The sequence below is a fragment of the Stigmatopora argus genome, chromosome 3, assembly GCF_051989625.1.
Source record: "Stigmatopora argus isolate UIUO_Sarg chromosome 3, RoL_Sarg_1.0, whole genome shotgun sequence".
NCBI lineage: Eukaryota > Metazoa > Chordata > Actinopteri > Syngnathiformes > Syngnathidae > Stigmatopora > Stigmatopora argus.
The window spans coordinates 13168510-13192487 of NC_135389.1; the positions used below are offsets into that span (position 1 = coordinate 13168510).

The 23978-nt window shown below is 39.8% G+C and overlaps 1 protein-coding gene across 15 annotated transcripts in view; it reads right to left on the reverse strand.

The window, feature by feature from the left end:
* The window catches only part of tjp1b (tight junction protein 1b), a 58138-nt gene that overhangs the window by 21676 nt on the left and 12484 nt on the right, over positions 1–23978 (reverse strand). For 14 of the 15 annotated variants that reach the window (XM_077595268.1, XM_077595266.1, XM_077595267.1 and 11 more), the window contains one exon: positions 18546–18687. In XM_077595268.1, the coding sequence (XP_077451394.1) occupies positions 18546–18687 (142 nt within the window). Of the gene's footprint in view, positions 1–3874; positions 4073–18545; positions 18688–23978 lie in introns of those variants that run through there. The other variant, XM_077595278.1, reaches the window with a different exon arrangement.

Genomic DNA, 23978 nt, shown 5'->3' on the forward strand with positions numbered 1-23978 from the left:
AGGAGAAAATAGCCCTACAGACAGAGCATTTCAATCTTCAATGATAAATGTTACCTACCAATGGTGGTCCAAGTAATTGAGTTCAATAGAAGCAATGAGTGAGCATGATGAGCCAAACCACAAAGGAGGAAGAAACATTTTCATATCTGGTGAGATTCTAAAAATGCTTTGGACAGTAGGAAAAACAACAACAACAAAAGACATGCAACTGAGGCAAAATGGTGGTTCGCTGTATGGTTAGATCAACAGGCTGATTCAATTTCAAACCTTTTGGGAGGACATAACTAGTGCTAATGCAGAGGTAAATTAAAAAGTGCAAATCATTAGTTCAAGTGAATTTACAATCTACAAACCTAATGCAAATATAACACCAACCCTTTTAAAAGACCAGTTTCTTTCTTCTTGGGTACTTATTAATGCAAACTCCTGCCACTTCATGGATTACCGCTATATAGATAACTGTTAAATTTTATAAATATTCAGATAAAGACACTAAAAGTGTAAAAAACAGAGAAATCAAGATCAGTTCTAGCCACACGAATAGGCATCTCCACTTTAATAACACGCAGTTTACTCAGCGACGGGAAGCTACGACGAAGGCAACCACTTCAAGGAGCCCGAGGCCCACGGATTACTTGCGTCTGTCTACTCATAGACAACGTTAATTATCATCTCAGATGGAGCTACGTCCCAGAGGTTCCTCGGCCTCGCACGCGGAGGCGGGAGACGTCATTTCCGAACACCCTTTTCCAAAATGGATCCCTCCATCTGACACTCTCTTCACACGCTCATGGGATTGAAGCAAATCCCTTCTGGCTTGGCAACGATCGGTGTGGGATCTGCAGTTCTGCCATAGCTCGGGACTCCACTGTGCTAGTGAACCCCCATCCGCAGTGAAAAGTGCTGTACCGGATTTAACCGTTAAATTGCCACGTTGGGCCTCAGCTGCAAAGTCCTACTCCCATCATCTATTACGCACAGTACATCATTAAACCCAACAGTGGTATGACTAAAACCATGCCAAATCTATTAACAGTTCAAAACAAAGCGGGGGCTTGTTCGGCGCCGCAAGGTCGACAGAGGCAGTTCCCCGTCAACTGGCTTGACGAGAAACGTGAGAGAACGACTGAGTGGAGTTTTTCTCCCTCACAACTTCCTGGAATAGCTTAGCTCACTACACACGGTTATTGAAGGCTGACGTTAGCTTCCTCTTTGCAATGCAGCTGGCGTTCCTGGTCACATTGAGAAGACAGGTGTCACAGCCAATGACATTACGGGACTATACAATAGGACTATGCTGTATCAGGCATTTGCGGAAGCAATGCTCTGTTGTGAATAACATGACCCGAAAGCTCAACACGAGGACAATTCACGGCTAGTGCAGGGCTTAATCCTCATTCAACTGTTTAAATGACATTAGCTACTAAACACAAAAAATTCAGACTTCAAAGAATTAGCCGCTTTAAAAAAAAGCAATAAAACTAAGTACATTCATTCCCATTAACGCTTAGTTGTGGGGGTGCTGGAGCCTATCCAAGCCAACTATGGGCACTGACAACTACAGGCCATTGCAGCAAGGTGCTTCTTCTTTTTTTAAACACCAGTACAGCCAGCCAGTCACAACCAGAGCTGTTGATCCTGACCAGAACCACAGAGCAGGAAATCAGCTCCAGCACTCAATCAGGACCAGTGGAAGTTATCAGCAGACCACATGGAGCCCAGGACGGCAGGAATGCGCTGATAAGCAGAGCTGCTGACCTGCACCCTGCCTAGTCTTTGTCACAGTGTGTGGGACGAGGACAACACCGCCAGGAAAAGCATTCATGATGAAAGCTTGATTGTGCATCCCCCAGAAGGAGGTTTTGTGCTGATAAGTGAATTATTACATTTCCCAGACAAATTCCGCTTTGATAAATTGTCATGTGTTGCAACTATTTTTGAGCAATCTCCGTCATAAGGATGCCTCAGGAATTACTGCAACTACGACTGTAATGTACTGTACAATAGAACATTTTACAACTCATACCCCTTCCTGGAGCAATTCCTTTGATGAAAGGGAATTAAATCAAACAGGGAAGGTTGAGGGTGAATGACCATGTTTCAGTGCCTGTTGATGGCGATAGAGGTCCAAGCCATATCAACTGTGAGAGGTTGGCAGCCCTCCAACTTGAAAAGGCTTCGACGTCTAATTGCTATCAATGGCAGCCAATGAGTTAATAAAGGAATAATATAAATCCATTCCTATATATAAACCATGACATGAATGTGTCCTTCTGAAAGCAGGACTCAGAAGATTGCGACTGCTTCCATGACTGCTAGGAAGCCATAAATCACAACATGTATGGCTGCCCTTGAAGGGCAATAGAGTCGTGGGTCCTGCTCTGTGTATGCCACGCACACACCATTACTTATCTTCAACATAGATGGGAGTACAATTAAAATATATATCTGTAGTATGCATGCTCTTCCTAGGCGTGCACTGGCTATTTTTGGAAGGCTTTGGTTCACTTGAAGACTCCCAACAGAAAGGGTTCATGTCAGCGTAACGGACAATTTGCATTTTGCTTCGTCCACTGAAATGTATAGATGTGGCTTCTCAATAGATAAAGTCGCATGTCATCAAATAGTCTTTGAGAGTACCAGGAATTGTTTATACTCACACTGTTGATTCTGAGAAGATCTGTTTAGTGTTTAAGTCATGTGCTAAGATCGAGAAGCATATTTGGCAGTCATTGATAGAAATGGATACAATCCATTTAAAGTGTTTTCAAAATAGGCCATTTATTGAAGGTGAACCTTATGGTGCAGAAAATACAGTAATTAGTCTGTCAACTCTCAAAACAATCCATTGTCCTAGTTACAATATTGTGTATTGTATTAATTCCACTGTAAATTTGAACTAGGGTCAAAAACTATTAAACAAGCATTCCCAGCCTTAAAGAACTGTGTGTGCATGAAGGAAACAAGGACTACAGAATAAATTAACTGGCATCGACGGCAATATATGAACTAGAGTTAATCTAAAAAGAAGCTGTTTACATTAGCCTCACAGTAACTTTTTAAAACTACCACTTAGACCTCATTGGCTGCCAGTAGCAATGGTAGAGATGCATCATATACATTTTGACTGTAAGGGCACCAAAAAAAACAGTTATTTGGTCTCTACTACTACTACAATGTATTAACACTGTAAGACAGCTACTCTGAGCAGATGAAATAGAAAAATAAAAGCTTGATTTGAAATAGATTTGGTCAATAATGAGTTATTTGTGATGAATAGTGGGAACTTCAGAAGACAATGTTGGCTTAGCTTTACACCAGGCTAACCTGTAATGCTGTTTGGATATATTCAACAGGTGATGGCAGGTGTTCTTTGGTTGGGCTGCAGTCCATTTGTTGAGAACATCAAGTGATGTCCACCAAACTAACTCGACTTAAATCGTCCCACCAAACAGGGACCATCGGGCACATCCGATGCGCTCACACAGCCCGGCGGATGCCTGGGATGGGAAATCCGAGTAACGGGACCGTGTGCGAGTCAGTCGGACCTTCAGCAGCTAAAGGGCTAATGATAGCCCAATGCTAAGTAGCGTTCCCCAAAGAGACCCTCAAGCTGTTCCATCACCAAAACAAGGAGCGCAAATGTCCGACCTTCGCCCTAAACTTGACAGCGCGACGTCACATCTCTGACTCAGCGCCCTATCATCACGGCGTCGCGACACTTTTTGAACGCGTGGCCCCTTCTCCCTTCGGTCGGTCCAATCAAGCCCCCTTTGCTGGCCGACATTTTGTGGCAGCGACTGGGCTAGCTAGTCCCGGCTAACGGTTACCTGAGATGACAGCACGACGGACACATCCAGAAATGTATATTCACCTTGGCATAAACAACGGTCCGCGCGGCGATCTTCTACCCTCCCCGAAAAAGAGGCAAGAAAAGATCCTCGCTGAGCTGCAGCAGCAGCAGCCGCCGCACTGCAATGGCAGGCAGGCAGGCAGTGGATGATGCCTTCCTTCCCTGCTTTCTACCCCCTGTGCGCGCACACTTTGGCTGGCTTGCCCGCCGCGGTGACAGTGACAGGTTCGCCTGGAACAAACCATTCAGGCTAGTCCGCAGGGGGGATGATGCAGCGGAGGCTGTCCACGGCAACTGCAGTACAGCAGCAGGAGCACCGATAGTAGCGAGCAAGACGTGATTGGAGATGGAAAGCTGCTGGAAAGCTGCGCATTGAGCTTCCAACACATATTTTGCGACGTCTGCTCGACGCGTGCAAAACCCCGCCATCTGCGGTGGAATGGATGCGGCTGCATCCAGCGCAAATTGCCTTATATAAAGAGCATTCGAACATGCTTACTGTATGTATAAGTGCAAACCTTAAATACCCCCAAATACATGACTTTAAAATGCAAATACTATTTTCGGTTCAATTTTCAGGCGAGTATTTACTTTCCTGAAGACGTGTTTAATTTTACATTTAAGCTTTCATAGGGTAATTACGATAAATCAAAAATAACAATTAACCCCATAAAGACCACGTACATGTACATCAAGTCTCCATGATTATTTTATAAATATTTTTCAATAAATACTTAAAATGATACATTTCAACACCATAGACAAAACTAAATTAATTGACCTGAATAACTCTGGCCTCCAATGATTTTTCTTTCATTCTTTTTAACTCATTGTCTGCATATAAAATGGAGAGAATATCTAGCACCGTCAATGGCAGCCAATGAGTTAAATGCTATAAAATAAAAATCAACTTCAGAGTATTAGTGCATAAAATTATTGGAGAGAATTTTCATTAATTGTGTCTTTTGCCATCTAGTGGAGAAATATTCCACTATTCACCTTGTCACTATACATTGCTAACATATATACAAATTAGTGGTCAAAAATAGGTTTCTAGAACACATTATGATAGCTCACTGCAGCACAGTATAGTAGTTAGTGAAGTGTTCTGACTATGTATTAATACATATTCACATGTCAAAACAAATTCACAAATGATAAATTTTACGTGCAATCCATTTGCCATCATAAAATATGTTTGACAAACTATAGTAGCCTATATACAGTTGATATGGAGGTGTGTAACATCTATATGTCGTGTGGCTGATTATAAAAAGGTCAACATCTTTTCATCCGTACATTCCTTTTCTGTACAGCTTATCCAAGATCCACAATAAATTATTTGAGTCCAACAAGGGCTAGAATTTGTTAGAAAAAAACAACAAGCATGCAGCACATCAACTGGCTGCTGTTAAATGACTTCCTTGTTATGAGTATCCATTTGCATAAAGTATATGGAAGAGAAAAAAAACTAACCTCACAAAATGAATGTGCTTTACCAAATGTGACTAACTCCAGTCTATGCATGCAAGGAGAGTCGCCTCAGTTACTACTACACTATCTTATAAACCCCTCTAATCAAACAGAGAGCTCATAAATTGATGTGCAGTGGGCAGAACGTATCGAGTTTTTGGTGATAATGTAGCATTGTTGCTCTCGAGCCAAAAAGAGCTGCTATTTATTTCATCTCTAGCGCCCCCCTCGGCCGCATCAGTATGGCCACACACAAATCATTTTTACATCTTAGATGACTGTAAATTAGAAAATAAAGAGTGGTTCACGTTTCGAGCCGAGAGGCTGATGGATATTTAATGTATACCGATTTTCAGGCTATTTGTTGATCATTCACTTAAATAAATGTACAAACTAGTGGTTTCTTTTGTCATGTATGCACCTTCCCAGAAAGTACTACAACCATATATAGCCACCGAACAAAGCCGGACCATCATTCAATTGAATTATATATGTATGATAGTAAAACATGTGTTTACCAGTTGTACACAATACATTTGACCTCCAATATATGAAATGAACTGTAACTCACAATCGAAATGAAAAATCCTCAAACACAGTTCAATTTGCGACCAATTTTTTTTTAAACTAGGAGAAAAAAATGCTTTAAAAAATTTAAAATACAAAATAAGTGCCCCTGAACAACAAGACAAATTCACTGTCCTGTACAAAGACAATACAAACAATGGAAATCCTTTCTACCTTTCACTATAGTCTTTAGAATCCTCGTATTAATATATTTTAACCAATTTTGAGGCAAATTGTTTACCAATCGCCTGAAGAAATTGGCACAAACACACACCTCACCCTTAAACCAAATTTGATGACTTTGTTATCATCACTGAATAAATAAAGCCAACCAGAGAGATAGATTTCTGTAAATAATAGTGTGACTACAATATGTGAATACCCATCACGCGCAGTCACGACATCATATATACACCACCCAAAGAGTAAAAAAATGCCTGAATAAAAATATCAAAGGCCTGATGCCAGTTGCTACACATAGATGAAATTGTACAAAAGTAAAAATGACCACAACATTGACGGCGAGTCCCGCAACCATTCAAATCCACAACACATTTTCACCAAATGCAGCAATAAGGCACCCAAAGTACATCTGACAGCGTGCAAGCCAATCCAGTGACAATCCTTTTGATCCCTTTGAAGGCTTTGAATCCAGACGGATTGTTCTTACAAATAATAGTGTGGAGGATGCTTATGATGGAGCGATATGTTTTAAAGCAAAAGAATACTACAAACTGCCCTGACTCCTGCAGAAAGGATAGATCTAAAATCCACCCCACTGTTGCGGTGCTTAAAAAACAGCTTTCCACGCCGTGTTCACATTTAATCAATATACAGTGAAATGTAAATTGTGCACTGCGCCAAACCTTCCCCTCTTCAGTTTGTGTTGCATGTACTGGAGCCGCATCTTCAAAAGTATTCTAGTGCTTTCCCTGCAGCTCCCACCGTTGTGCTTTTTATCTTTTTATCACTATTGAAGCCTGTGACCGCTCTTGTCACCTCTACCTTTGGCACTAATGAGCACTATTGGGGGGGGGGGGCTGAATTGTTAATGCCGGGAAGCACAGAGGTCCCGCAATGTTGCTGACGTAAGGAGACTTGTTGGAGACTCCGTCGGCGGATAACGAGGAGCGAAGGCCGGGGGAAGGCATGTCAGCCAAGGTCGTTAGGATTAGAGAAACAAAGTCTTATTGATATCCTGTGGAGAAACAATAGAGGATCAACACGAGGATTCAAGGTTCAATTTGAAGGCCACGAAGCAGCAACGTGTTATTCTAAAGCAACTCAGTTTGGTGCACGGGCCAGATTCAGGACAACTAGACCTCTTGTGGGCGAGACCAGGTTATTTTTGGCATAAAAAAAAGTTAATTTACTGGTTTGAGTTCAAACGGATTGGATGTGTAGCGCCGTTAATAGCACTGAAAGATGAGCATCCGTAAGTAGTTTAAGTGAATTGGACATCTATCGTTGTCAATGGCAGGGAATTAGTTCATTTTGCATCCCTTTGTTGCCATTTTAGGGTCGCATCCTGTGAAGTTTGGATTTTTTCCTCTTGGTTTTAGGAACTTCCTGTTCATGGGTCGCTTTCTGCTGATTTTGGGGCATTTTGCAGGCTAATTCCAGTTGGCTTTTGGTATTTGAAGGTTTCCTGTTAACTCAATGGTCGCCATTGACGGCAACGTTTTGGCTGGAGGGGCCAAAGAACCAATGGGACTGTGCACTGGATCACAAATCTCACAAAATTCTGCTATCACGGCAGCCATGTAAAAAAAAGATGAGCATTTCATTTCGTATGTACAGTATGAATAAGCTTCAAATCGCCTGTCAGTTAGAACAACCCCACGGGCCAGATCGGACTTCCTGGCGGACCACTAGTGGCCCCCGGGCCGTATGCTTGACAGCCCTGCTCTAAAGAATTGGCTGAGAGTGATCATCTGTTTTCATGCGGTACGGCTGAACTATTGGAGCAGAAAGGCCCCGTGGAAATGCACCAAGCAAACTTTAAAGAGTGTGCGCAGCTTTGACGTGAGCTTAACGCTGCTTTATCTTCCTCTGCCGAAGCCCTTGAAATACCCTCTGCTAAAGCTACACAGTGTTTGCCTCACTGGCTCCGATAGCACAGAGGGAGCTTCACATGCCGTGCAACACAACAACACCAGTTTCATCATTTTGTGACAAATTTCCCAACTTGAAATGGCACGAGGAAGAGCTCTAACTCGTTCGCTGTCATTATGAAAATGTGTTTTAATCAATACAATTAAAACTAAATGAGCAATATCTTTAAAACAAAAATATAATAATATTTTCTCCTTTTTAATAATTTTTGTCCCCAAAACAATAAAGTACATTTAAATTCCAAAGAAAAAAATGTTGATTTAAAAAAAAAAGAAATCATGTTATTAAGTAAAAAAGAAGATCGTTGTCGATTAATTAGAACAAAAAATAAAATGTAAAGTTGTCTCCTTTTTAATATTTTGTTCTCTCCCAAAAACAATAAAATACATTTAAATTCAAAGGAAAAAAAGGTTATTTAATGTCTCAAAATGATATTTTTTTTCATGTCAACAGTATATATATATATATAATTAACTATTATCAAAATAGTTGTCAATTAATTTGAACAAAAACAAAAACGTATTTTAATCATTTTTCTTGTTTTAATCAAAATTAAAAAAGCAACAATAAAATACATCAAAATTCTAAAGAAATTAATGTCTTTTAATGTCTCAAAAAGATGATTTTTTTGTGTCAGCAATATGTCTATACAATTAACGATTGACTTGATAGTGGATTAGTCGAATAATTGTTGCAACACTGCAGACGGCTCATAATCTCCAACCCATAATCTCATTTTTTTTGCTTCCAGAGAACTCGGACTGATCAGGTGACTAGACATAACCGCACAGGATCATGTGACACTGTAAATGCAGACATCCCAAATCTGTGGGAATCCAACCACTGCCTCATGTACAAAAACAAATCACCCAAAGTATGTTTATCCTGGCTAAGCTAATAAAAAAAATTCCAATCAGTGAATGCCAATGTGAGATCTTCACACACAAAAAAACAGTGTGTTGATTTGTTTTGGTTTTGAGCGTGACATCATGCTAAATTCTTGAAAGTGGAAATTTCAGTTTAGGAAGCTAAACTGGAATTGGAATTGAAATGATAGCAAACTAAATTAAAAAAATGTCAACTACCTAAATGGTCATTGAAGTAGCTTTTACTTGCATATTTGGTTTCATTCTTGTAGAAAATGCCACACTTTGGTGATAAATATGGATCCACAGGATTGTGGCAGGCAGTGGTGAGTAATAAGAACAGTAAAACACAAAAAGGCAAATATATCATAGCGAAGAAAGGAGGAACAATGAGTCTGCAAAAAAAAAACCACCATATACAATATAATTGATGAATCCAAACTTCGACTGGTGCAATATTCCTGCCAAGAATCTATAGAGCAAATTCCTCTTTCTTGACACATTACACCCATTTTATTGAAAATAAATCCCATCCCGCTGGACGCCAACATGATTTTATATGAAACGTAATCTCCCGTGTTATGGGGACACTTCAGCAAGAAGAACTCTGCCCTCTGCAGGACTTCCGCTACAATGTGGTGCAGGCTTACCAATAAAACAATACAAGACTAAATGTACTAAATGTGTAAAAGTAGTAGAAAAAGAAGCTTGAATCTGCGTGCTGTTAACGACGCAACGCAGCCAGCGGTTGAGCTTCCGTCGCCCGCGGGACGTCCGGGATTGAAGCTCCTGAGTCCAAACAGCATATGGTCGCCTCCCAGGGCATCAACACACATGCACACATGTCCAGTCACACATGATGCTGCTACATGATGATGCAAGCACCTGCTAGTAAGAAAGCAGGCATGCTTGGGAATACACAGTGCGGACACACACACTTTTCCTTCAAAAGATTCACCATAACTCATAACTCCGAGAGGCCCTAACTGTGTGGACTTTGCATGTTCTCCCTGGGCTTGCTTGGGTTTTCCCCAGATACTCCTTGCCCAAAATACAAATCCCGGTGGCCAGGAAGGGCAAAGAGCATCATAAAAGACAATACACATCCCGGCTTCCACCTGCCTCTTCAACCGGTTGCCCTCTAGTTGGCGCTACAGGCCCATAACAGCCAAGACAAACAGACTCAAGGACTATTTCTTCCTAAGAGCCGTCACCATACTCAACTCAAGTTCTGCACCTAGGAAGATCTCATCAAGACTTATTTTGTACTTGCACTAAAACTCCATAGGCTGCTAACCACTTTAGTCACTTTTGTACTTACGTACTTATGTAACCACTTTTTCATGTTGACTATTTATCTATGTTGACTATTTATCTATGTTGACTATTTATCTATGTTGACTATTTATCTATGTTGACTATTTATCTATGTTGACTATTTATCTATGTTGACTATTTATCTATGTTGACTACTTATTTATTTATTATTATTTATTATTATATTTATTATTATTTATTTATTATTATTTATTTATTACTATTCATTTATTATTATTTATTTATTACTATTCATTTATTATTATTTATTTATTACAATTCATTTATTACTATTAATTTATTATTATTTATTTATTACTATTCATTTATTATGTATTATTTATTTATTATTATTCATTGATTATTTAGAATTAATGATTGATTATTTATTATTATGTATTGATAGTTTATTCTGATTTATCAATTATTTGTTTGTTTGTTGTTGTTATTTGTGCTCTCCCCTACTTATTTATGTTGTGACTACTTATTTATTTATTACTTATTTGTCTATTTGTTTGTTGTTTTTTTGTCCACTTTGTGGTGAAGCTTTAAATGTCATTCTATATGTATAATGACAATAAAAGCATTCAATTCAATAACAGTCCCTCTAAATATATTGGTGTAATTTAAGTGATTAGCTGCCACTGACGTTCAGGCAGTCATTGTCGTCAATGGCGGGCGAGCAGTTAAAACAAAAAAAACACACAATATATGCTCATGAAAACTTTGCTTGCATATGAAAAAAAAAACAAATAATCAGTCGTCAAGCGACTACAAAATGTTCCTGGCTTTTATGCTCCTGATTTGATTACAGCGGAGAGCACAGCGCATATTCCCGTCATAACAATCAGCCAATCTAAAGCAGGTATGAGTGTGAGCAACAAGCACTACAATTGATTAGCTCGTCTTCACACAACCTTCCTCGTGCTTCGTTCTCCTCCCCCCCGAAGATGACATCATCCAGGTGCTCGACCTTCACTTGACCCAGTACTCAACAGGGGGGAAAATAACATGGATGAGCACTTGAGGGAAAATCCCAAATCAAAACAAGAGGTTGTTGTGAGTCCTAAGTAGATGTTTGTCTAGAAAATGAAGACCTTACGCTTGATTCCGTTCCATGTTTTCCCCAATCGGCTGAGGCTGAGGACGCTTACCGTCCAGCTCTGCCCCCTGCTTATAAATCAGCCATGTAAGCGAATAGACTCGTTGGGATTTATGTCATCGCTAGTCTTGCCTCGTCCAATGATTTGTTACGTGTGAGCAACACAATCCTGACCGGAAAAACAATTGAGACGCACATACGTATTCTACTCTAAACACACCCACGTACACACAGGGAAGGCTCCTTCGCTTTTAATCTTCATGCTCAATCCTGTAAGGAATAAACAAGGGATGTGAATTTTGTACTGTGAGAAATTATTTCCACGTTCAACAATTCACATGATTAAACAATGTAAGACTTTGGGCGGGCAGAAATCCCTTAAAGGGCTAGAATACCAAGTATGAATGACCTTGGTTTGAAAGACGTTTACTCAAATTATTTATGTAAATTGAAAATTTATGCATTATGGCACCTTCAGTACGAGGACAAATGATAGAAAGCTTCAACGGCAACCGAAAAACAGCCCAGCTGTTCTTCGCTTATCAGCCTGAGCACCCTAAAATCCAATCCTGGGTTTTTGTCCGGGTACTCCGCTTTCCTCCCACATTCCAAAAACATGCAGAGTAGGCTGGATGAACACTCTGACTTGCCCCATTTAATGAGTGAGAGAGTGAATGGTCTCCTTGTGCCCTGCAATTGGCATAGTTAGCTGGGATAGGCTCCAGCACCCCCCGCGACCCTTGTAAGGATAAGCGGCTCAGAAAATGAATGAATGCAAAAAACTGACTCCACCATTAATACCAGGTTTTAACATTGTTTGAAGCTTAATGTGACAAAAAATATTGCTGTTTCCCCCCATCAATTTTGCATCCGCTCAATATTTCATGACTGGACACGTACGTACCCCGAGTGACCCTCCATATGTCCCGTGGACGGCGGCCACATAATAGACAGGCCTGGCCCCTGAGTAGTCGCCTCCAGAAAGGAGCGCAACATCTGCCGTCCCCTCCGAGCAGCACGTGTTGCCACACACACGCACGCAACCTACGCACATATCACGGATGGCCAACTCTAAAAAAGCCACCCTCCAACAACTCCGAAAAAAACCCACACATTTGTTCTACTCTTCAGCTTACACAACAGTCCTATTTCACCTCGAGAAAATCTCATGCTGGCGGCCCGGTGGTGAGTGGTTAGCGTGAGGCTCACAGTTCTGGGGTCAAGGGTTCGACCCCGGGCTTGTGTGTTTTTTCTCCGGGTACCTCCCACCTCCCAAAGACATGCATAATAGGTATAAATGTGAGTGTGAATGCTTGTCCATCTCCTTGTGCCCTGCGATTGGATGACCATTGATTCAGTGTGCCCACCTCGTCCCCACCTGGTGCGTGTAGTTAGCTGGGATAGGCTCCAGCACCCCCTGCCTGAGACCCTTGTGAGGATAACGAATGAAGGAAAATCACATGCTCCAACCACAAATCGCAAGCCGCAGTTGAATGGTGATTAGCCTGCACAGCCCACCCCCGCTTTCCACACACTTTTGGGTTGGGTTCACCACTTTCTTCACACGGGAGACCACTCCCCCCTCCCTCCGACGGCCCCCCCGAATATGCAGATCGTCTCGTTCGGCCACAGCCGCACTCCCTGCAAATGCATCTGCAGCACTTTTCTGACTCTGACTGAGAGGCCAAAAAATGCTTACGCCGGGCCTTTTTGGGGGGGGGGGGGGCTATATCTGACAATTTCAGCCTTGACTGGAGGGCCGGCATAGAACGATCATGTCTCTTTGCCGTTGACGGCGATAGACGTCCAAAAACATCTCGTATCAATCAATTGTCTGCATTTGGGAGACTATTTTGTGCTATTTGGCATGCAAAGATGGGGAAAATTTCAAAGAAAGTTTTTTTTTGTTGCATTCAATTTTCTTTTCTTTCAAATCTTATAGTTTCATTTTTTCACCCTTCATATCATGTTTTTAAACATTTTTGTGAAAAGAAAATGTGGATGCTTTGAATGATTTGACTCCACATTCTCGACACTTTAGTTCCTTGATGGATAGAGAAAAGCAAGTCATTTGAAACATTTTTGCCGCAGTTTTGATATTTAAAAAGGGGGAAACGATGCCAGGTTGTTGAAAAAAACACCGCCGAGATTCAGTACAAATTAGATTAATTACCAGTAGCTGATGAACAAATCAATATAGCATTGTTATCACTACTGTAAAATAGCAAATGCACAATAACAACAAAACAATGTAGCATGTTTAAATAAACTCTCTTCATTTTCAAGCAGCTAAAGCAGTCTTTTAAAACTGGTTAAAAAACGGCATGGGGTCCATAAAAGACTGGTGTTCCCCCCGGATGTGTTTTCTGCAACCTTAGCATTAAAATCTGATTCCAACTCTCCGTGCACACACGCACCGCTTGCCAACACAAATGACAGTCGGAGTGGGCCGGTTGCCAAGGTCCTCTTCTGACCATCCAGAGTGAAAACTAATAATAAAACAAGCAATCCATACACAGCAAAGTATTCAGGGACCATAGACAATACATCGAAAAAAAAGAAAACAATTGACATTGCAGTCATTGCGTATGCAATATGTACGTGCTATAAATGCTGATTATTTGATTGTGTCTTCATTTATTTAATCTGGGCATTCCAATCAAATGTTATTTGCTGTTTTATTACTCAGGGCTCAACATTTAAGATGTCAATTTGGATATTAAACAATGACACCAAAAAAAAACTTGGATTTTGAGTACTGCATTTCTATGTAATGTAAGCGAACGGCAGATGTTCACAAATATCAAATTTTGAATAATTACAAATATCTGAAAACCTCTTGAAGTATAACATATTTACAGACCCCATTTTTTTAAATACACAAAATCCAAATATATTTGTCTTTGTTTTCATAGGAAATCTTATTTTTTACACTTTTAAACCTGAAATTAAAAAGTTTTTTTTGAAATTATTTACTCTCTGTATTTTTTCATTTATTTTTACTTAATAATAAGACGATTTCCTGTTATTAAGAGGCTCAATAAAAGAGGAATTGAGATATTTTTAGGTCAACAATTATAAATGAATTGTCAATAAATACTCCCCGATTAATTGAGACAGTCGCACTGATAACAGTGGAAAATCAGCTAAAACTTTTTGAGAGTTGTCAGCAATAAAAAAAATTCATTAATAGCGATCAGTTAAAGCATTGTCATATTTCTTGATTGCATCGACAAAAAAAGATGTAGGGGATACATTTTAAGGGCAAAATGCAGTTATTGCTGTCCTTATTTAGATTTAACTACAATTAATTTGTGTATTTAATACATTTAATTGTGAAAACAATTCCTTTAGGGCACATGTGTCAAAGTGGCGGCCCGTGGGCCAAATCTGGCCAGCCGCATCATTTTGTGTGGCCCGGGAAAGTAAATCATGAGTGCCGACTTTCTGTTTTAGGATCAAATTAAAATGAAGAGTATAGATGTAGATTAAATTTCCAGATTTTCCCCCTTTTAAATCAATAATTGTAATTTTTTAATCAATTTTTTTCTGTGTTTTTAGTTAAAAAATCATTTTGTAAAATCAAAAAATATATTTAAAAAAGCTCAAATAAACATTGTTTTAGATCTATAAAAAAACTGAATATTCAGGGCTTTTAATCCAGTTCTTTTAATCCATTTATTAAAAAAAAATCTAAATATTATATCTAAAATGGTCCAGCCCACGTGAAATCAAGGTGACATCAAAGCTGACACCCTTGCTTTAGGGGCAAGGGAAAAAAATCTAAATTTCTAATTGATGATATTCAACACCCTCAACCTATATCGCATCTTTTTCTACTACAATGCAGCTCTAGTATTGATTTTGTTTTTTGGTGTGTGCGATTGCTGATAGCGAGGCACCTCCATCGATTTCCCAAATGAAACATCAAGCAGACTAATTAAAATCAGTCCGCCGTCACCCGCTCGGGTTCCGCTTTGGCGGTGACGGGACGCGATAAAGACTGCTCCTCATGCTCAGCATCCTGCAGTCTCATCACTCATTGTGAGGCGGACCGCTTCTCCCATCAGCTGCATTCCCGTTTTGGCTACGTCAGCAACTTTGCGCACACGCGCAGGGCGCACCGAGGGTGAAAAAAAAGCCTTCAGTTTCAGTCGAGATGGCCCACCGGAGAGCCGCTTGAAAGGTCCGCTGAGTGGCGGGACGTAATGAGTGGGGTGCGTCTGGTTAATGGCTCAATTCAATCGACAATTTGCCATTTTATTCTTTCTGCTGTGCTTGATGGGGATATTTTAATAATATTTGGAATCTCAGGTCCTCCAAAAATCACTGGCTGTGATAAATGTTCATTTTATTTTAATTAGGAGTGCTGGCAGTGATGACTATTATTACATTTTTTTTTTTTTTAAGGCTTAGTCACTACATTTTATGTTTTGTGTCTTGGGGGGTTGAAATCCAGTTACAGTGAAAAAATAAATCAAATATTTGCTCTTTGTTTTTATTTAAAATATTTTAAAATATAATAGGTGTCTCAATAGTGATTTTTTGATTTTCGATCCAATCTAGATGTTTTCTTTGTATTTAAAATATTTTGACATATAATAGGTGTCTCGGTGGGGACTTTTTGATTTTCGATCCAATCTAGATATGTTTTGCAGATGCCGATTCTGCTTCGAACTAATGCTCATATTTTAAAACTAGTATAAATAATGCAAAATATAATGTAACGTGTAAATGCTAAATCACAATGCTTGTAAAAAAGTCTACAAATCCATTACGATCATTAATAGACAGCTATTTGCCTATTGGTTAGATTTAAAGCACCTTTCCTTTCTTTAAATAAAAAAAATGACTATCAAAAACGTCTAAAATGACATTGTCAGATTTTTAGCTTTACACGGAGGGATGTTGAACTTTGAAAATGGCCTGACAAATACGGTAAAAAAAATAAAAATAAAATCCAAAGCACAATCTCTCCAAACCCACTTTCCAGCAGTTTTTGGCTGACTAATGTTTTTTCATGTTTTATCTTTGAGTCATTCAAATTCCCAGCCGCCTCAAGAGTACTGCTGACCAACACCGATATCAATAATTCAAGCAGCCCCCCTGCTTGCTTTTGATGTACTTTAATGAGGTGGAGCATTGAGCTGAATTCACAGTTAGCTTAGTTGTCATTCCTAAATTACACCCCTGAGGCTTACACCTCCCACACATCCACGCTTCCATCTGGTAACAAGGAAGTACATCGACATCTGCTAAAAACCAAAAAAAACTATTTTTGTTTCATTGACAAAATGTCTGGGACCAAACAAAGAGCAACAACCAATGACATACAAGAAGACAATGATACTACTACTACTACTAGATTAACCTTTATCCGTCCCGTATTCGGGAAATTCAGTTTGTAGCAGTAGCAAGCACAGACACAGGAAAAGACAATGTAGACCTAGATAAAGCTGGAAGCACACAGAGGACAAGGTTAGGACCTTCTGCAGACTTAGGCTGAGGTTGAAAATATGCTTAAATCAGCTGATCCACCATCTTTCACGTCCATGCGAATACACAATTGCTTGAAGCATGCATATTGCTAAATGTCATTAATAATATCAGCCTATTGCAATTCTGTGGGAGTGTCAGATATGAACTGGAATGAGCTGAAAAGGACAATTGTGACCAGATCAAGTAGCCTGCTGATATGCGTTGAAATTCAGGGCCAGATTAACCTATGCCCTGTGCTACATCACCACTTTTGATTGTCTAACTACTACTACTACTACTACTACTAACTACACACTAAAAATCATGCAATAATGAGAAGGCGATGCGGCAGAAATGATGCGTTACCAGTCGTTTGTTTAATTATGCAGGGGAAAAAAATATGATCAATGATATGACTCAAAGATGAAGCCATTTTAAATGCTAACTATCTGACTTTGGGAAATGCTACCGTATTTTTCGGACAAGTCGCACCTGAGTATAAGTTGCAGCACCCAAAGAACACACAATGAAGAGCAATAAAAAATATAAGTCGCATTTTTGGATTCCATTCCCAAAGATTATAGTAAGGGAAAGGGAAAACATGGCAACTATAATGGGGACATCCTATAAAATAGTAAGATAATATCACCATTTCTGTTTTTTTAATTAAGTCTATGATTGATACTACTAGCGAGTTCCGATCCTACACTGGTAATGTACCTCGAACGTGTGCCTAATTCGGATTTGACTGGTAAAGTGGAAATTCATCATAAAATGCCATTAGATAAAAGCGGGAGATGCTGTACTTACCATTATTGTTGCCAGGTGGATGCAAAATGAGGGTTTTCAATGGTATATTTACACATCATGTTCAAAATATGAGTATACTGTAGGCCCAACATGGAGCGTACATGCAACCTAATTCGTTACATTATTGTGTCTATTTTTTGTCTTATGTGAACCGGAAGTTTGTAAGGACCGCGTGACCGCAAAACTGCATTTGGTGATGAGCTAGCCCTTTTCACGTGACGGATTAACTTCTGAATGCAGAATATCTATACAATTTATGATGTTAAGCTTTGTTTCCATGGTGATTGCAAATCTTTTGTCTGAACTTGGAAGAGCCAGCTTTCTTCTTTGTTTAGCTGTCATCTACAGAATCTTGAATTTAGTGCATACAAAAGGTATGTCTTATGTGAGTAAATATGTGCTGCGTTGCATTTGTATGGATTATTATCGCTTAATAAGGGGAATTGCAATCGTTAATAAGGAGAGCAATTGGCCGAGGTTGACAGGTATGTTGTTGGGACAATTGAAAATTAGGTTCATTCAAGTTGGAAGAGTTGAGACCATGAGTTACGATCTCTCAGGGCCTTAGAAAAACTGGGGTTTAAGGCAGGTGGAACACCTCGGGGGTCTATTGTTCATCTTAAAATTTACAGGGCAATGGGGCACTAAATGTGTCGAGTAGTAACTGGTGTTGGACTTTCTCCACAATGAAAACAAAAAAATGGACCGTTATATTTGGGGATTTATGCCAAATGCACTCCCTACCTGTGTTAAACCACAAAAGTGACAATAAAAATGGGAATACCTGATGGATTTGCGTCATAACACATAAGAGAATGCGTGATCCATGCGAGTGAAAATATAAACATGGACAGGTTTTCAGTACAATGAATTCATATTGCTTTGCAAATGAGTGGCAGCCCAGTTAATATAATGAAGTAAATCTACGAAGTGTGATGTATCGGTATGTTTTGACATGACTTACATTGGAGTCCATGAGGTCAATGCTGTCCAGGCTCTTGCTCCTGTGAATTCGGCCCTTTATTCGGCGGAGTGACGGCTTGCCCTGAACGGTGCTCGCAGAGGAGGCAGCTGTGACGGAGCCAGCGGTCGGGCTGGGGTGTATCCTACGACAATAGCCCTTCGTCAGTATACCGCAAAAGCAATCAAGAAACAACAGATATCCATTAGCCAGACCGAGAGGAGCTTGCAGGATTTGGAGTCTCAGCAGAAGAATTTACAAAAAAGGGAGGAATTAACAAAGGCAACATCGCTTCTACTTTTCTCCCTGCATTCATTCAATATTGCCTCAGGGCAGATAAGGTGCTTATTGGATGGAAAAAAAAGCATTTGTGCACTCAAATACAGTCGACCTCAGATTGTTGTCCGAAACAAGATTGCCGACGTTAGCGTCGAGAATAAGAACAAGCCTCTCGAAATACCGTGCCTTCGCAAACTCATTTTCGGGATGTCGATACTGAAATGGATTTTAGTAAGAAAAATAAAAAAAACACTGGCGTGCACGGTTCAACAACTGGGTCCGCGCAGATCAAATATGCAGGAGAACAAATCTCCATTCTCACTTGATTAAGTCGTCCATATCTAAAATTCTGAGGTCATTTTTTCCGCTAGAGTTATGAAAGTGAGCATAAAATCGTGGCCCCTGGATACATTTTGGAGCATAAGTATTATTTATGAACCAAAAAAATTACACTTAGCGATGCAACTACATATGACGATGAATAACGATGGACAATCTGGGATACTTGCAGTTGATTGGCTAAAACTTTACCCGCTTGATAAATTGTCCCTTTCTGCAAATACTGGCTTTATTTTGATTTGCTAACCATTACACACCCAAAAAAATGGAGATTTTGCGCCTTTTCAATTTATCCAACAAAATTAATTTACCCATGCACATGATAAAGCCAAGTAATTCTTCCAAAAGTAATTTAAAAACACCTTTGAGTCAATAAAAGCTTATTCAACCAAGAGCTCTTTCTTTTTAATCCAAAAGACACCAAGATAAATCATTTCCTGCATTAGTATACAGTCAGTATGTGAAAAGTATTATTCATTAATGCTCATTAAGCAATTTGAATGATTGAGAAGGGCTCACTTTCTTGCCCTGACTTCGTGCCATCACCTAAAGGCACCAAACATTCCGTCAATAAAATGCCACTGAATGTCACTCAGGATCATTCCTAGATCAGCGCTGCCATTTGGATCCGCTCAAAATATGACGGCTTCCTCTTTTACTAAAGCTCTGCCCTGTCAGGTTTTATGAAAATCAAGCGCCTGCTAGTTTTGGCCTAATCCCGACGGTCAGATAAACAAGGGAGGGAGATGTTACCTATAATCCCTTTGGCGCAAGAAATTAATTTCTTCATTTCTTAATCCAGAAGTATAAGGAATGTATTTCATTTATAAAAAAACAACAATATTTCCTGTCTAAAACAAAGCTATCTCAATATTATAGCTGCCAGGCTCGCATCAGCTGTCAGGCTTTTTAACAAAACAAATGGCTGAGTGTTAAGACCTACTGTATGCATGCATGTACATCTATGTGTATGTATGTACATATGTATGTATATATATGTATATATATGTATGTGTATATATATATATATATATATATATATATATATAAGTATATATATATAAATATATATATGTATATATGTATATGTATATATATGTGTGTGTGTATCTCAGCAACACACTTATTTATTCATGTATTTATTTATTAACTTACTTATTACCTATCTATTTATGTCTAAAATGCCTTTCCTATTTCTGCATCCTCACCCTCTTGCTACTGTGACAACGAAATTTCCCAAATACGGGATGAATAAAGTTATCCAATCCAATATAACAGATTTATTAGTGCAGTGGATTCAATGAAGCAATTTTCAAAAAACTGTGAGGCAGATGTGCTAACCACTCGTCCTCTGTGCCACCACCAGGTAATGAGTCAATACTTCAAAATAAAAAGCCAATGTTTTTGCCCAATTCCAAATCGCCGAAAATGACGCAATCGAACCCGATTTCCGATCACTTTTAGAACTTTTGTACATCCCGTATTCGGGTAATTTCTTGGTTGCAGTAGCAAGACACACAAGACACACAATACATTGTAGAACTAGGTAAGAAACTGGAGCCACACACAGGAAGTCCACAAGTTGGGGACTTTCTGCAGACTGAGACTGAATTGAACAACTGTTTTTCACATAAAGATCATTTATACCAGTTGTTCTCCTTCCATTTAAAGCAGTTGAGAGGAGTCGTCTAGGTTGGCTGCGCATAAAATCGACCTGTTAAATCTCCCACTTTACAGTCTTTACACAATTTCAACCTGAACCTTCTCAGCTCTGAAAGTCTTGGCCCTCCTCTCAGCTCACGAGAACAAAGGAAAATGAGCTTCAAAAGAAAACAGATCAATACGTGGACCTCTTTGGGCCGGGCTGTTGACGCAGAGAGCAAATAAAGTTAAGCGCGCGCTCGATGCCGTTACAAAGAACGACGCCGAGACGCACTTGGCATTAATCAGCCGCGAGAGACGCCGCAGCGGACCGGCGATCGGACGGGATCAACTCGGACCATAACGACTTCTGCTTAATCAGCAGGTCAATAGGCGACGTCACGCTGGGTTCCTCCCGTGTCGGCCGCCGCTGATGTAACAATTTGCCGAGCGGTTAAGACAAGAGGCGCTTCGAGTTCACACTCCCTTCTTTGGGGATGATAAAAATAAAGACAAACGTTACATAAATGCGTGCGACTTGTTGTATTATCCCTGCAGGCCTGCAATAGAGTGTAAAGTTCATTTAGTCAGGTTAATGCTAATCTTTGTCTATGCCCAGGGGGTGGGGGGGGTCTAGTTTTAAGACTGCAGGCAAGAGGAACATCTGTTTGCAAAGACTAATCCTAATATAGCGAGCCACGGCTATTCAGTCTTTATCAAAGGCGGGCAGAGTTGTGCCTCCGCTAATTTCGGGAGAGCGCACAACGCCGAGATGGGACATGGAAATCGGAGGGGTGAGCGCTCGCCTGCGGGAAGTGGAGGCGAACATTTGAGAGGGGAAGAGGGCGGCTTGAACGTGGAATTTATGTAAAGACTCGCTGGAGTATCTGTCATGTCATATCCTGCTCCTTGAGGACATCACTGCTCATTCTAATTGGAATTTGCATCCACATAGAGTTCCAATTCAGGTTCTTTTGTACATGTTGAAAAGTCACACAGTGACTGTATGCTGTATTGATCTAATGAATCACTGTGATTTGTGAGTAAAGGTCGTTGGCTCGGATTGACGAACCAGATCTGCTCTAAAAAATAAATGGTTTTTAAAGTGAAATATATTTAAATAAGATGAAAATCAGTGTACAGCCTACAGGTTTGTAGACCTGTAATATTTTGGTGCGACGCTACAAGAGCAGCATTATCTTCAAATTTAGACTCGCACTTCAAAAATGAATGAGCTCATTAAAATTTGAATTAAATATTCATTATTCATACTCCAATGTCACGAAAACCACAGTAGAAGGTCGCGTGCGGCTCTTTTGCCACAATTTGAAGACCCCTGGTTAAGACTGCCAGGGACGCTGATAGACAATAAATCTGCATTAAATGTGTGTGTTGTAAATGATGAAAGTTACTGTGTGATCACCGTAATAAGAATTCATTTTTAAAGCCATTTTGGTTTGCTCGACAATTGCAGCCGAATTAATGTTTCCGTATGGTAAATATACGCATGTCTATTTATTTGAGCACCCAACGAAATATGAATGACGTTCATTTTTTCATTTGTTTCCTTTTAGTCGTTAGTCTCTTCGCTCTGCCTCTGCATAGTAGATTAATTGATGGTTTATGATGTCATCACTTGCCGCCTCAGCTGAAATTGCCCCCAGCGGTACATCAGAGAGCATATTAAGAGTTCATTTCATAGGAGATCCAACATGGGGAATACAACAATACTAGCTTGCATGATGGCTTTTGTATTGAATATTTTGAACATCTATTGCCTCAACAGTGAAGCCGACACAAAGTGCGGATCAAGGTTGTTATCGTATGTGAAATTTCATTGGCGAAAAATCCCAAAACTATTACCACCTTGGCCCGGATGACCATTTTTGTACAGAAATGTCAAAACACACCCTGCTTTCACTCACCAGTGAACAAAAAGTACAGACTAAATAAACAAATGGGCCTGCACAGTGTCTTTTGACAGGAAGTGTGTGTGGATTTTAAAGTGATTTAATGAACATTATTTTTTGTCTTAGGTCATTTGGCCCAGTCTTGTCAACAAGATCGACTTTGCAGAAGTTGGGCTTTATACATGTACATCTATGTGTATATATGCATGTATATTTCAGCAACATGCTTATTTATTTATTTATATACAGTGGTACCTCGTCATACGACCGCTCGCCATACAAAATTCTCGTCTTACGGCGGAAATTTCGATCGAATAATTCGCCCGTCATGCGATCAAAATTTCGTGATGTGACCAAGCCAGGTGGCCATGGCACTGTCTTTTTTGCATATATTTCGTGTATAACAATATCTACGAGCACGGAACGATTAATTCAGATGAGTTTCTCGTACGACCAAGAAACGCACAACGCGCATGCACGGGCAAAAAGAGGGCTTTCTGGGTAATGAAGTATACTCGTGCACACAACACCCATAGGCAATGGCAACCTTTCTCAGAATAAAACTTCATTACCCACAATCAATACGTGGGTAAGCTCAGCTATTGCATTTCCTGTTATTCTTTCTAAGGAAAGAAGCTCCCGCGATCGTTCCTTAAAGACTATTTCTCGTTGGCAAGTGGTCGTGCATTATCCTATTGTGAGGACATTTGTGTGCATCATTTTGGGAATATTTTGAAGGCAATACAACAGCAAACAGTCCATCGATAGCGAACGTGAGGGTGGAGGCGTGGCAAACCGCCAACCCGGAAAACGAAAGTAACAAAAGATTACAACAAAATTAGAATTCAGTTTTGTGTAAAGTTACATTAAACGTATGTTTGAGTGTCTGTATATATTAATCCAAGTTAATTTAAATTTGTTTGTTCCGTTTACGAGTGCGTTGTCGTGGGAACAAAAAGGAACCCCCCCCCCCCCCCCCCCCCACGCCCCAAACGTTTCTGTCTCCCGTCGGCGAAATCTGCCCAATTTTAGTTAGATTAAACACATTTTATTACTATTAAACCACTAGTTATGTGTTACTTTGTTAATAGATGGCGAATTAGAAGAAATAAAACATTTTTTCCAATCCAATATCCTGTTTTTGGTGTTTTTTCAGAGGGCTGGAACGAATTAATTTGTTTTCCATTAATTTCAATGGAAAACGTCCGCTTGAGTTACGAGAATCTCGTCATACGAGCTCAGTCTCGGAACGGATTACGATCGTATG